At 37.5% G+C, this 16016-nt stretch overlaps 1 protein-coding gene across 1 annotated transcript; it reads left to right on the plus strand.

Annotated features, from left to right (window-relative positions):
• Nucleotides 1–5157: 5157 nt before the first annotated feature.
• Nucleotides 5158–14665, plus strand: vdac1 (voltage-dependent anion channel 1). The gene is made up of 9 exons (XM_041266774.1): nt 5158–5259; nt 8195–8264; nt 8545–8594; nt 9058–9210; nt 9308–9360; nt 9621–9848; nt 11341–11491; nt 13332–13389; nt 13582–14665. The coding sequence occupies exons 2-9, from the start codon at nt 8198–8200 to the stop codon at nt 13671–13673; spliced, it is 852 nt and encodes a 283-aa protein (XP_041122708.1). The 5' UTR covers nt 5158–5259; nt 8195–8197; the 3' UTR covers nt 13674–14665.
• Nucleotides 14666–16016: the final 1351 nt, after the last annotated feature.

Raw genomic sequence — 16016 nt, forward strand, 5'->3', positions numbered from 1 at the left:
TGTGAACAAAAAGACACACATTTGCCCATTTTCCCATTGGAAATAGTGATATTTTGAACTATCACTGTCCTGGTCACAAAAGCAAAGTTTGTAGGGAATAATAGCCATTTCCTATACTTTTGAGGCATAAGCAATTAGGAAATAACACTTACTACCCAGGAACAAAAATTGTGTTACATAGTGTTATTAATGGTACTCTTAACCCTTTCTTCCCTTTTCTTATAATCAAGTAGTTCATTCCTATTGAGTTTGTCAACTTTTCTCAATTCTCTCTCAATAATGTACATATTAAATTTGGAATACCCATTGTTATTTAGGGATATTTAAACAAAATCACATTTACCAGTACTCAAGAAAAAACTACTTTCCAATAATAATACTATTATTAATAATATTATTAAAAATAAAAAAAAAAGTGTATCAAATGTGTTATAAAAAACTGGAACACTAATGTTAATTTATCAAATACATATATTTTTAAATAATAAGTTCATACTGACCTAATTACACTGTGAAAAGTATTTCACCGCCATCTTCTCATGTTAAAGGATATCGACAATTATGCTGGTAATAGCGCCATCTTTTGGCACCTCTATCACAGTACAGTACAAGGATTCTTTGTACCACTCCTCAAGCAATTACAATTTATAGTAGTTAAAGAAAGCGAACTTACCAGTCAAGGTCAATAACAGAAATGTGTATGACGTCTGTCTTGATTTTGAATCCTGAACCTTTGCCTTTTTTAAGTTTCGGAACATTTAATGACAGCAGTCCACAAATGCAAGTGTTACACAAACATCAGATGTATAACACTGTGCATAGTATAGTAAAGGAAGTTAAGGGGTTTGGCTTAGTTTCAAATGAACATTTTACCACATCCCTGCAATTTTGTAGAAACAAAACATGTTACCGTTAACAAGAAATGTAGTAAATCATGCAAATCTTCTCAACCATTTTCACACTGTAGAAACTGCACTGAAATTGTAAAAATAATTACTGGATTGTTGTATTTTATACAGTAGGTATTTCTGTATTTATATAATGTATATCTTCACTGTGCTTGTGCTTAATACTGGTCTGCATTTGTCGTTCTTATAACAACAAATTGTTAGCAATATATCAATCTTTTAACCATTTGTGTCACCATTTGGTCCTTTTGTATTTGTACAACTCTGACACAGTTATGTTTCAGTTGGTTATACCATAAGGATTGCATGATGAGCAGATTAATCAGTGGTTATTGAAATATCTTCCAGCTATGGCTTCTCTACTCCTCAGAATGTGTCCTAGGGTGGTTGTGTTTTTCTACAATAAATGTCAGGGTTCTTTTTCTCTATTTATTTATTGTTACTTCATTCATGTAGTTCATTCCAATCCTGGTTGTAAAGTGCCTCCCAGGTAAATGCAATCATTACTGTTTGGCTGTGAGGCACGCGTTTGTCTTCAGTGTCCTGATTATGAGAAAAAAAAAAAATATTAAAATAAAATCTCTCAGGCAGAACATCCCATTTCCTCAGACACTGGCTAGGCCTCCACTGTAGAACTCATTATGTAAATCCTGCGTTTGTTTCCTCAAACAACACAAGTCCAGCAAAATCTAGCCAAGACTTTGAAGGAAGTTGAATCTACTCTTGGTAAAAGGGCAGAGAGACTGCTCACAAAAAGAATTGCGGCACAACCCCTTGTACATTCTCCTCCAAAAACTGAACTATTTTAAACCACTACACCCGAGACAGGTAGCTACTAGGAGAAGCTATATTCAGATCCTTAGGGGGGAAAAGAAAAAGAAACATGATTAAGCTGAAATGCTTTCTGGTTGGTGATCGATGCTTCAAAGCTAAACTGACACATGACAAACAGATTCAGTAAAACATTATTTATTACAGCAGTGTGGAAAACACCTAAATTAACTCTTGCTTTGTTAACCCTTTGAGTACCATATTATGATTAGAACCTTATGAAATAAACCAAATGTTGTGTTTCGTATATGTATTTCTTGCCATTTAACTTTATTGTATTATACTTATTTCTTTTAAAAATAAATGAGAGAAAAAACTTGACACCAGAAGAAAGTGGGTGCTGAATTGTTGTGGATTACCCTGTTTATCTGTTACTATATGGGGTAAAAATGTAATGCTGGCAGTAAAAAGAAAGAATAACTGTTTATTAGCTTAACTTACTTGATTATTTGCCATTACATGATAATGCCAGAACAATCATGTTGTCAAATAATACACTACAGCTACATCAATGGTGAAGTGATCTTGTTCAGACAGAATGCCAATCATCCATCACACAAAGAAACATACAAATCCAGTGGTAAATGCAGAATTCCTTTGGAGAATCTAAAACAAATACAAATAAAACGGTATTAACTTGATTTGAGGTGACTTCTCACAATGAATACCAGTAAAACCAAAACTAAACAACAGAACCTTGCAAACCCAAGCTGCTTATAGAAACTAAAACATGAGACAATACATGAGATTTGAAAGCCTTTACTGTGTAATTTGCACAAAAGTTTAAAAAAAAAAAAAAAAAGCCAAACAAACTGCTGTCAATGATTTTAAAGATCAATTGTTTTCAAATTTGAAACACATCATAGAACATTTATAAATAATTACTTTTATATTGAAATTTTCATAATGAATGTCCCATTAGAATTAAAAACTTTTGTTGTTTGTTTTGATGGTATTCTATTGAATCAGACTCTTATTGTGTGTATGAGTACAAGGTGTATGCACTGTGTGCCACTTAAATTCAATGATAAAGAGGCAGGTCATCACAAGTATAACTGTATGTTCACTGTACAGATAATCTCCACACATTTTATGAGACCCTGTTATTGGCAAACCCCCACCAGCTATCAGTTTCAAATCTGTCTCAATAAAACTACAGGCTTTCCAATTACCTTTGTAATGAAAAGACATTTGAAGAAAAAAAAAATGTTAACTTCACATCTCACCTTTACACATCATTCAGTCTATTTAGAATTACAATTGTGAGAGAATTATTAGAATGGAAGTGCTCAATGGACAAGGGAAGGGTGAAACCTATGGGGTAAATGCATAGATATAGAGAACTCTGGCCTGAACTCTGTTGACAGAAGTTGACAAAACACTTCAGAAGACCACTCGAGGTTGTAGACTCTGGCACATAGAGAATGAGACAAGAACTATGGGTGAACGTAACACTATGACATTGTGGAAAGACACTTGGAAAAAGAACTCATGAGAAAAAAGTGCTACTGAACAGCTGCAAAGCCTTCAACAGCTTGTTATACACCGAAGAGGGTTACATATCCAGCTGTTAAAGGTTAAAAAAAAATGCCAGTTTAAAACATAAAAGGCCTCTGGACTACAATTTTATGTTGTCATTTTATCTGGAACTCACATCAGCTGTCAAGTTGCTAAAATATAAAACTGTAACAGTAACTAGTCAAAAGAAAAAAACCCAACAACTACAAGATTTAAATTTGCAATTTGGTTTTGTTATTCTATACCACTTATGTATACCAGTGCAATTCCAACTCTCTGACCTTTGATGCACACTCAATATGGGCTCCAGGGACAGGAAGAACAGTGCCATACATAGTCAGGCTTCAGTCTAGGTATAGTGTGCCCATGAGGAACAGAAAATATCTGCCGACTAGGGACCTTCACAAAACTAATAGCACAAGTTTTGTAAACAGGGACCCATGTAAAAAATAAATATATGTCAAACAGTATGAATATTTGTAGTATCAGACCTGCTTGTATCTAAGAAAGCAGCACTGACAGCTCCAAACTACTATCAGCAACAAGGCGTTCGCTTCAGTGAGGGTAAAAGTCCACTTCACGTGGCCAACTTTGCTAAAGGAGTGGCAGTGGGGGAATCAGGTATTTGGGAGGCACCCAGTTGTCAATTACAGTAATCATGAAGGATGACAGCAGCAATGCAAAGCCCAAGTAGACAGACACTGCAAAGGTCTTCAACCACTCTGATGGATACTTTTACATATTAACAATGGTATATATGTCATATGCCTTCAATTTTGTACACTGCACTTGTACAAGCCAATCCTTTGTTTCTTTTGGCAAGCTATAAATAAACGCAAGCTTTACTACAAATGGAAATGTCATGGACCCTGGCATTGAAAATTGTTGGATCTGAAATGTTCAGCAGTGGGAGATGAAGTTTTCTTGTGTATGTTTTTAACTTTTACCAGAGTTTATATATGAAAGGAAAAAACTGGAGAACTTGGTTTTTTTGCTTGTTTGTTGTTGATGTCAATATACTTCACTGTGTTGTCAGTATCCTTTTGAAGGCAGTATCCAAAACATTTGTCTGCTTGAATTATTTTCAGATAGGTTTACTATTCAAGCCTTTGAACAGTCCATACAGTTTGGAAAACACATAGTCCTGCTGTCATCAGAGATGATGGGAGCATTAGCAACAGCATGCGAGAATGGGTGGTGATAATTCCTATGAATGCTTTTGGCTTATGAGTACAAAGAACAATGGTTTCCTCTCTTTTGCACAAACTGAAACAGTAACTTTGATTGAATTGCTGGAATCTACAAACAAAAACGTGTCATTTCTGAGGTTCGATTTTTTTTCTACTTCCTTATCTCTATTGTCCTTACTCTCGACCTTACTGTGGTGCAGTCAAACTATATGCATGCACTATATATAGTGCAGTGTACAAAACTGAAGGCATATGAAATTTCCCACTGGTCATTGTGGTCATCCCAGAGTGTGTGGGATAACAGCTAAACACACAGCTATGGACAGGTTGCACCACATAAACACACTACACAAGTTGTCAACCCTGTTGAAAAACCATCAGCATTTTATACTGTGATTTCTTCCAAGATCATCGACACTACCCAACCTTGAAGTTGCAACAGCACACCAAGAGTCTGGGTATTCCCCGCCGAGGGAAACAGTGAGGTGTCAATCAGATTTACCTAACACATCCTCTGTGCAAAGTAAAACGAAGCTTGTGTTTAAACACGAGGAATCGGATTGTGTCTGATGTTGGATTGTGACTTGTGAGTCAAACACGTTGGTACCTCAACATGTTCAAACCTTCATGTTTGTTTTTTTTTGTTTTGTTTTTTTTACTGTCTTTGAGTGAACAGGGAGGGGTGTGCTTGCTTCTTCCGCCCCTGCACGTATGCGTTTCGATGACAGTATGCAGGCAGTCACCTCCCCCGTTTTCATCCCCTTCTCAGTTTAACAGGATTCTTGCAGGAAGGTCTCACAGCTGCACTGAAGGTAAGTGGGAAATATACCGAACGGACGTTAAAATACCTGAATACACCCCCGTCATCTGTGGTATATCGATCTTGATGAAGCACAGACGTGTTAAAACACACGAATGCCAGGAAACGGAGGTACATTTCCCAGCAAGTTACTGATGCTGCAGTGCAGCGGCTAAGGCCGCGGTGTAGTCGTGGTGTAATTCCTACAAGTCTAGTGTCATTGCAGATATGTCACTTCTAGCTACCGCAATACCAGCCACCTACGTACGTAGCTTCAAGTGCAAAATAAAAATTAAAAAAAAAAAGTTTTGAAGAAGATGCTGGGGGTTGTTAGAAATAGACAGACTCGAGATTGAGACGGAGACCAAGCAGTACTTAACTGTGTTGTGCAGTCGCATGTACGCGTGGACAGCTTGCTTTTCTTTTGCGTATTGCTAGTATTGCACAATTCTATATAAAATGCGGCCTATTATTAACAAAGGTATATTAATAATCTACGGTAACCAGCATATTTGGAAACCAGCAAATTTTAACAATACGGTAGATCAGTGGCGGTTCTAATGTGTGTCTAGATAAAACAACCAGATTCGACACATCATAACCGTAAAATTCGTCTGTATATATATATATAGTATCAATATATATATAATATCAATATATATATCTATATAATGTACATGCATATATGTACAGCATTATATCAATACTACTGTCCAATGTGTTTAACCTTTTTTTATGTTTTACAGTCTGTTTTAAAATTAATAGTGGTGACCTCTAAAATACAATACGACAGGCATGACACAGACTAACACTTGTATTGGACGAGTGGTGTGAGGTGACCTTTATACATTGAAAAGGTTACGTACTGCCTGCATCATTTATCTTCAGGGGTGGACTGCACGGCATTGTTATATCAATGCTTACTATTAAAACGTTGCTGTTTCACGGGTTACAAAAATTAATAAATAAATAAATAAAGCACAGCCTTACGTAATCTCATATATGTTCAGTCTCATTTCCACAAGACCCCATTACTAGAGGAAGGTGGGTGTATGCAGGGCTACAGTTCAACAGGGAGAAGAAATGCAGCTCTCTGCCTGTTAGTACAGACAGCACAGGGATTTGACTTGATTTGTTATCATTGTGTTTTGTATGTGAAGAGCTGTCCATGAAGGTTGCAGCATCACCAGGGTTATCTTTGTGTCCTGTATGCTAAAGGCTGCTTGTGACTAGCTCTTTCCCCTCTGGGAATTTCTTATTGAAGTGGCACTCCTTGAGAACACACATGCATGCACGCCACTACCATGAATTATACATGCCTGATATTGGTCATATTTTTGCATTTGTTTTTTCGCCTTTGAAACATAATTTGGCTTGCAGTGAGAGTAAGGAGTGGGTTACTTTGAGTCTTTATCGGCTGAAGATCAGGTTTGGATCACTGTGTTTCTTAGATTCCTACTCCTACTTTAGGCTCTGTTACATCGGTCAGAAGCAGCATTGTAAATGAATTCGTGCTTGTGAATGTAGACACAAAACATTTTGAACTGTGGCGTGTTCCTGTGAAATTGCTGTGATTGTTAAAGCATCTAACCCTTTCATTCCTGAATTTATTTTTGTTGAAATGAAGCTTTACAATTGAAAAAGGAAGCGCCTTTACAGAATGTACATGAGAACAGGACAATGTTACTTTATTTCTACACTGCCTCAGACTGAGACCTTGGAGTCCCATGAGGTTCCAATGTGATTTCCAATGGCTTACGTTAACATCCGGCACTAAGATAAGGCAGGACTGATTTTAAATTTATCAGTCATAAAAAATGATGACACAGTTTCTAATAGCGGGTGTCCTTTATAACCTGTGGCGCTTGTCTTAGAATCTTCTTACCCATTATTGGATACCTCCACCAACCAAATGTAGTTATTATGCTGGTCGTGGGTAATTAATTTTTTCTATCCCAGTTTAACAAAGCACTGACATAATGACATAACCACAATGTGGGTAAAGAGCCTGATTCCTAAATAATAGGCATGTTTTATGTGTGCCCTATTTTTGCTCCATATAGTATCTCAAAATGCCTTGACAAATTAGTGTCAGTTCAGGTAAACTGGCAATGACAGCAGTTTTGGTAAGCCTCTGTCTGTAACAAAGGAGCAGGGAGGGACGGAGGGAGGGATATGCGATAAAACACTGCTGGATATAATTCTCTACAAACCTTGCCGCCTTCGAACCAAGACACAAACAACCAGTCACTCTCTATTGTAGTCAAACAGATCAGTGTTCTGAAGTATTTTGACATTTTCTTTGAGAAAGCAATTGGCCAAATGAGGACAATCACATAGTTCTTAATTCATATATTTTAAAAAGACGTTATCTTTGGCAGCTGATTGATCCAGTTTATATTGCTAATAATAATAATAATAATAATAATAATAATAATAATAATAATAATACTTTTTAAATTGGAATTTAGTTTGCAAGACTGGGAATAAAACGTTCCAGCTTCATACAGTTTACTGCATCAAAAAACCTACAAATTTTCCAGAGGCAGCATAGTTACTGTAAGTATGAAGGTTGAGTGAGTTGCTTGCTTCAGTACCCTGGCTATGGGATAATACGCCTCTTACCAGTTTGAATCTATTCATTGGCAGTAATAGAAATTCATACTGCTCTTGTGGTGGTTGGGAATGCCTAGCTTTTCTGGTGCATTCAATCCAGTTTATTGTACTGCACAAAGTTTTCTTGGAGCAGAGTGTGGAACACCAGCATTACAAGTATCTGCAGCATTTTTTCCTAGTCCTGACAGTCATGAGTTCCGTGAACCAGCCTGGAGAATGTTGATTCACAACATCAGATTCTTCAGCATCTAACAGTAGTTTATCAGAACGGTGATTCATGTGAAATCCTCCCTTGCTTCCCATTTTAATAAATGTGCTTGCTTGTTTTGCAGATAATGGCAGTCCCACCAACTTATATTGATCTTGGCAAGTCAGCCAGAGATGTGTTCACTAAGGGATATGGTAAATATCTTGATTTTCATATATTTTTTCCTAAATGTGCTTTTCATTTCTATTGTTATGGATGGCTTTGAAAGACTATATGCTACTTTTTAACACATTATAGCGTGCACATAACCAGTACTAGATTTTAGAGTAAATAATAAAAAGATAACGAGGCTGCATGAACCAGCTGTTTTGAAGATGCCAGTGTCGATCAGCAACCCCTTTGCAGAGTCCATGACTTAATTCTTGTGAGATGCCAGGGTTTTTTAATATTCAATATTCTTTTATTTTCTTAAAGGTTTTGGTCTGATCAAGCTTGATTTGAAAACAAAGTCAGAAAATGGACTGGTAGGTTGGTCTGCTGTTACTAATGTCATACATACCATCAAACCCTCTGTGAAAAGCACCAATAAAATCCACTGGTGGCTAATCCTTGCGGAGTATACAGTTGAAAATGACCCCTAATTCTAGTAGACAAATATTTTGGGTAATGATTTATAGAATACTGAAGATTAGAACCTGCTCAATGCTCAGGTGCTACTGTAGAATCAAACTGTTACATTTACTGTATAAAGTATTACATGTGTAAGCATGCATCTCTTATGAATATTAATATGAATGTTCCATGTGGGAAAGCCTGAGACCGCTATATCCCAGTCTACAGTGCTGCATGCTTAAAGAAAGGGTTCCATCAGCAATTATAAGCTGTTTACTGGTGCGTATGCTGGTAGGTTTTAGGATTGTATTACTGCAGTCAGGAATGACTGCACATGATTCATAAGCTTCTCCTTTCAAATCCAAATGACTTTAGGAATTCACAAGCTCAGGGTCTGCAAACACAGAGACCAGCAAAGTAGCGGGCAGCCTTGAAACCAAGTACAAGTGGGCGGAGCACGGCCTGTCGTTCACGGAGAAGTGGAACACAGACAACACCTTAGGCACAGAGATAACCATCGAAGACCAGGTAACTGAACGCAAAGAGGGCATTCACTTTGAAATGCAGTCTCTCTGAAACAAATGAAAACCCTTACATGCAAAACTTGGATTTCCTTTCTGTTCAGCTTGCCAAAGGACTGAAGCTGACCTTCGACTCTTCGTTTTCACCAAACACAGGGTAAGTAGTTTTAATGACAGCATTATAGATATTTTACCTGGTTACAAAAAGTGCTGGTAGAATACTTTTTAAAAATTGAATTGTATGTACAAATATATAGTGAGGCCAACGGTTTTTATTTATTTATTTATTTATTAATACTCTTGTCAGTGTGCCATTTCTAATGGATTTGTTTTCCAACCAGAAGTGACTTGCTGTAGTTTGGAAAGCAGTTGTTTCTGTTCAAGCATGTAAGCCATGGTTTTATTCTTTTGACGCAGAAAAAAGAGTGGCAAGATTAAGACCGGTTACAAAAGGGAACACATCAACGTCGGCTGCGACGTGGACTTTGATATCGCCGGGCCCTCTGTGCGCGGAGCGGCGGTCTTCGGCTACGACGGCTGGCTTGCTGGCTACCAGATGACCTTTGAGGCAGGGAAATCCAGGGTCACACAGAGCAACTTCGCAGTTGGCTACAAGACAGACGAGTTCCAGCTTCACACAAATGTGTAAGTGTACCAGCAGGGGGGGGAAAGGAAGAGTGACAGCACTAGGCATAGTGTTACAAACATATACATGGATAAATACAGTCACATTTGCAATCTATATTACTGTGACCATGTATGAGAACTGGCGAAGTTGAATTTGCAAACCTAGGCAAAATACTAAGGTTACTTTAACCCTTTGCGGTCCTGTGTCGGACCAAGTCTGACATTACAATTTTCCCTTTCCAGTCCGATGTCGGACCCTGTCCAAAATCATCAAAAAGACATAAAGAACAGGTCTCTAGTCGTTTTTTCTCCGGAAAAAAGCAGAGAAAACCTATCAATGGCCGAGTGAGACCAATAGGAGCCGAATGAAGCCGAAAAAAAAGAGGGGGCGTATCTCATAGCCCCACGCACTACAGAGATAACATGGACATAAACAAAGGAGATAGCTGTGTCTGCATCCAGCACTCAAAGAATATCACAGACATTTGCAGAGCTTTTTGAGATGTTACAGTAATAAAGTAATGACTTGGATCACATTATTGAGGAGTTTGGTGATAAAACGAGTGATCAGGAGAGGATTTATCAGTATGCACGTCTATAAAGAGGTATGTGAAAAATACAGCGAACAAGGGGTGGGGCTTGTCTGGAGATACAGTACTGAGTGTCCTTTTGTGGTTCAATGCCTTTTAAACCTGTTTTACATTGAAAAAAAAATTAAATTAAACAGCATGTGTGAAATTGGACCTCACACGCAGTTTAAAGCAGCTGGATGCTTATTTCATACTGTTGACTCGTGCTATATAAATATGTCAGGTCAACATGATGCAATAACTGTACGAACTCAAAGAACGTTATATGGCCATCTCATATAATGACAGCATTTTTTTTTTTTCTGCACTGCAGTAACATGAATCAACTAAGATAACAGCGGAACTGAAAGGGATGTTTGTGTAAAAACATACTAAAGCGTGCTTGCCAATCCATTCAGATCTTATAATAGTCAGTGGGTGTTTGGGGGGGTGGGGGGGGGTGTGTGCTTTGTTTTAATAGTCTCCAATTGCGTACCATAAGCTGGGACATCACAAACCCTATTCTGACATCATCTTTCTACCACCCTTTATTCTCAGTACTGGGATGGTTGATGTCACCTGCTTCAAACATCACACCTTAGGGAAGCCAATTAAAAGCAGTGACATTACCTTTCAGACATAGTGTAAACAAACCTAAACATTGTGATTTAAAAGCCAAATGACTACAAATAAAAGTTTTGTTTTGTAAGAAACATTTCTGTTTTGATTTTGTAACAAATATTGTAAAAATGTAGGACCCCGAGTGTGTCTGTGCAGATTATATTGACATGCTGAATAAGATCCAGGCTTTCAGACTCTTCACTTATGCCAAACATTCCTCTCACACACACATGTAATATCACTTGTTCTGTTAGTGCACTTTAACCATGTTGACCAGGGCTGCAAGATCTCAGTTGTTTAATGTGGGTTCTTCACTGCAGGAATGATGGGACAGAGTTTGGAGGCTCCATTTATCAGAAGGTGAATGACAATCTGGAAACGGCTGTCAATCTGGCGTGGACAGCTGGAAACAGCAACACCCACTTCGGAATTGCTGCTAAATATCAGATCGATGCTGATGCATCGTTCTCGGTAGGTACCAGACACTGTATTGGAACTGCCAGGGCAAGAATCCCAAAGCTACAGTGCCTATAGAAAGTCTACACCCCCTTTCAAAATGTTCACCTTTTGTTGCCTTATAGCCTGGAATTTAAATCCATTAAAATATATATTTTTTTCATTTATCTACACATCCTACCCTACAACTTCCAAGTGAAAAAAATATTCTAGAAATTTGTAGAAAATTAATTAAAAATAAAAACTGAAATAGCTTGGTTGGGTAAGTGTCCACCCCCCTTGTAATAGCAATCCTAAATTAGCTCAGGTGTAACCAGTCGCCTTAAAAATCACACATCAAGTTAAGTGGCCTCCACCTGTGTTAAGTTGTAGTGATTCACATGATATCAGGATAAATTCAGCAGTTCCTGTAGGTTCCCTCTGCTGGGTAGTGCATTTCAAAGCTAAGACTCAACCATAAGCACCAAGGCGCTTTCAAAAGAACTCTGGGACAAAGTTGTTGAAAGGCACATCAGGGGATGGGTATAAAAAAAATATGAAAGGTCTTGGATATCCCTTGGAGCACGGTCAGGACGATTATTAAGAAGTGGAAGGTGTATGGCACCACCAAGATCCTGTCTAGATCAGGCCGTCCCTCCAAACTGGATGACCGAGCAAGAAGGAGACTGATCAGAGAGGCTACCAAGAGGCCAGTGGCAGCTTTGCAAGAGATACAGGCTTTCATGGCCAAGACTGGTCAAAGTGTGCATGTGACAACAATATCCCAAGCACTCCACAAATCTGGCCTGTATGGTAGGGTGGCAAGAAGTAAGCCATTACTCAAGAAAGCCCACCTTGATTCCCGTTTGAAGTATGCAAAAAACCACTCGGGAGATTCTGTAGCCATGTGGCAAAAAGTTTTGTGGCCTGACTAAACTAAAATTGAACTTTTTGGCCTAAATGCAAAGCGTTATGTGTGGCGCAAATCCAACACAGCGCATCACCCAAAGAACACCATCCCTACTGTGAAGCCTAGTGGTGGCATCATCATGTTATGGGGATGTTTGTCATCGGCAGAGACTGAGGCACTTGTCAGGATAGAAGGGAAAATGAACGGAGCAAAGTACAGAGAAATCCTTGAGGAAAACCTGCTGCCCTCTGCAAGAAAGCTGAAACTGGGACGGAAGTTCACCTTTCAGCATGACAATGACCCAAAGCACACAGTGAAAGTTCAAGGGGGTGTAGACTCTCTGTAGGCACTGTATTTACTCCAAGTCCTCAAAAGCATGGTTTCCAGAAAGGACAAAAGCACAGTCAAGATAGTCAACCAGAAATAAACAACTGAGGTTTCATTTTAAAGTTTGTAAAACTCCTCAGTTTCTTTTTTTTGTTATTCTTTTTATTTTAATGTTTTTTCCCTTAACCCCTTTTAGAAAAAGTGTTCCTGATGACAATAAATGAGAGTATAGCCCTTAGTTTAAGGATCTGTAATAAGCCATCAATAACTTGTATGGAGGTTGTTTTAAACATTACTAGGCAGTTAATAACAGTAGCTTTGCATAACAGTACAGTGTTCCCGTAACAGGCATTTTATAAGAAACCTTTCCTGTTCAATATGTAATGAATCTTTAATTATATATTGTAATAAACTAGTATTTCTTGTTAGGAATAATCAAAACATTTGAGATGTTTTATTAATGGATCCCCAAAAGTGAAGGGTCACCATGCATTAACCTGTTTTTCAAAGGTGCATTTCACTGTGTTAAATGAAGCAATATATTCCCAGTTATGAATTTTCTATTCTTTAGTAGACTATATATTTGTGTATTTGTGATTTCAGTGTCTTGAAAACGAATGTAATGTGTTTTATTTACAGGCCAAAGTGAACAACTCCAGTCTAATTGGATTAGGATACACTCAAACCCTAATGCCAGGTGAGAGTTTGAGCAATGGGCTTCGCTACAGTAAACATTCAGAACAAAAATATTTTTTATTTTAATCTGTAAACCACTTTATGTACAGGCCAGGTTATGTAGATTTTCAAGGGTTTATTCAGATTAAACTTAGCAAAGCTTGCATTTTCAAATCTTTAAACCACCCTGATAAAATTCTCTTATTTCCTGCAGGCATTAAACTGACACTCTCGGCTCTGCTTGATGGTAAAAACGTCAATGCTGGCGGCCATAAACTGGGTCTAGGACTGGAGTTCGAAGCATAGGCAACCACTCTGCACAATCATTACCTTCCAAATACTTTAAAGAATAGCTACCTTAACAACCTGGTGTTTTACCTTGTGTGTGTACCATGTGGGATACAAGTATTATTGTACTGTCAGTCCTGTTACTGATGATGTTCAATTGTAAAAGGACAACTGAACCTTAACGATACAGGAACGTTTCTTAACCCTTATAAGCTCTGTGAGAAACACAGTTCAAAGGAATCTAGATTTTTTTCAAATGCATCACAGTTCCTGTGTTTTGGGGGGTTTTTGTATCTTATTTTGTGAACACTTTTATTTTTCATACCCTATTGCAAAGAACTGGGGTAAAAAAACAAAACAAAAAAAAAACATATATATATAATATGGCTTCAACTTGAAAGAATACATATTTTGGCAAACAAAACAAAAACTGCTGTGTTCTAGCCAGTATGTGGTGCTGCTTTGCATAAATGTTATGTTACATTCTTGTGGTCTGTTTGAACAGCATGAGGACTTGATGGCTGCCACTTAATGCTACTATTTGAATTCAAAAGCTAAAAAACATGAAGAAGAAGGGAATTGTCTGTTGTTGGTAGGTTTAGTTGTCCTTAACTTTATGCAACTATAGTTTTAAAAGGCACTAAATTGTCTGTGGTGTACATTTCATGCATATGTTTCACTAGTAATTGTGTGTGCAATATTTTTGTAAATCCTCTTTTTTGGTACTCAGAGGTCTATCATGGTATAGGCACGGTTGTCCTATTCCCCAGGATACAAGGGAAACATGCTGTTGAGAGAGCCGTAAGAAGGGAAGGATTATTGTAACTGGGACCCTATAACAAACAACCTTCAAATCAAATGTGTTTTTTTTTTGTTTTTTTTTTTTTAAAAGACTGGTGCATTTCAATAGAAAATGTATGGTAATCTTCCATTGTTGGTGTATAATAGGTACAATACACGCTCTACTTGACAGTACTGCAAAGTCCTGAAAATAAATAACTTTATCTTTACATTGTCCATGGTCGCTTCTTTGAAAAATAAGAATACTCTTCAGAACAGTAGAATATAGACTGCAATAAAGCAAGAATGCTGTGGGTGGTTCTGATAATGCAGCCTTTGAACATTTGCTATACAGTAGTGCTGTTGTCTAAACAAACCACTTTTCAATTCTAATTCCATTTGTCAATTTCTTTTTAAAATCAGTTCACAGTTCCAATCCCCTTTTAATCAATTCCAACACTTCATTGATCAAAATTGCAATTAGCAGTATTCTGTTGAAATTAGCTTCTCGGCAACACATTTAAAAGGAAGTCACTGTAAGTCAATTAAATTGCCTTCAAGCTAAAGCAATTAAGAAATCATTCACAACAATTATGTCTCTAAAATAACCATTTTAATTTCCATTCCTTTGAAGGAAGTCGAATTGTAATTGGTAACTGCTTTTAAATAGGTATTGGAATTGGAGTTGAAAAATGAATTGACCCCAGTCCTGTTTGTGTATTCCAGTTAAAGTAGTCATGCCCTTTTGGCAATCAAGAGTTTAAGAGTTCTGTTATCAAAGGACACAATCGTAATTAAGCCATGCCTTTCACTGGTTTCAACATCACTATGAGGTGGTTATTTGGTGTGGTTGTGGCCTGAGGCAATTCAGAACCTGGGTCATATTTTTTTTTGATATACTTTTCTGCGATGTTTAATTTTTTTTCCACAGAAGGCATTGCAGAAACACAAGACGAAAAACAACAAAACAGCTTCACTCGCAAAGGTGAATTTTAGCTTTCACAGACAGCAGCGTTGCAGACTCCAAGCCAAGGACTTTTACCAAAAAAGTTATTTTTGGTGATTATATCGGTGACAGGCAGCTTTTCAAAAAGCTGTAATTCAGGCTTTCACAGGACTTGTTCCATTGAGGTTTGTTTCTTTCAACTTGTGGTGCCCCATACAAAATATGTCTTCATAATAGAGTACATACAAATCTGGTTACCTTTTGTGCCTGTGGGTGTTGAAAACAAGAATGATGTGTTCCTGTCAACTTTAATCAATACACAATGTATTTTTATACAACATAGCATCCCGAGTACTGTACAAAATAAAAAAAAATAAAAAATAAAAAAAGGGAGCTCATATTTACAATACACTCCAGCTACAACCAATTATATAAAAGCACATTTAAAAATTATGTTTTCAATTACAACTGAAAAGAATCCAACGTTTCCACCTGCCTAATGTCAACTGGAATGGAGTTCCACAAACAAGGAGCACAACAGCAAAAAACTCCGGCCCCAGCTGATTTGAGACGATTTTTTGGAACGACTTAAAAGTTCTGCACGTTCTCATCTCAAAGAATCAAAGGGAATATAC

This window comes from Polyodon spathula, chromosome 12, assembly GCF_017654505.1.
Source record: "Polyodon spathula isolate WHYD16114869_AA chromosome 12, ASM1765450v1, whole genome shotgun sequence".
Classification (NCBI taxonomy): Eukaryota; Metazoa; Chordata; class Actinopteri; order Acipenseriformes; family Polyodontidae; genus Polyodon; species Polyodon spathula.

Excerpts from the sequence above, each read along its gene's own strand:
- vdac1 (XM_041266774.1), top strand. The coding sequence starts at position 8,198 with ATGGCAGTCCCACCAACTTATATTGATCTTGGCAAGTCAGCCAGAGAT. Across the intron at positions 11,492-13,331 it reads ATGCTGATGCATCGTTCTCG|GCCAAAGTGAACAACTCCAG; the intron begins GTAGGTACCAGA and ends TTTTATTTACAG. Across the intron at positions 13,390-13,581 it reads CACTCAAACCCTAATGCCAG|GCATTAAACTGACACTCTCG; the intron begins GTGAGAGTTTGA and ends TATTTCCTGCAG.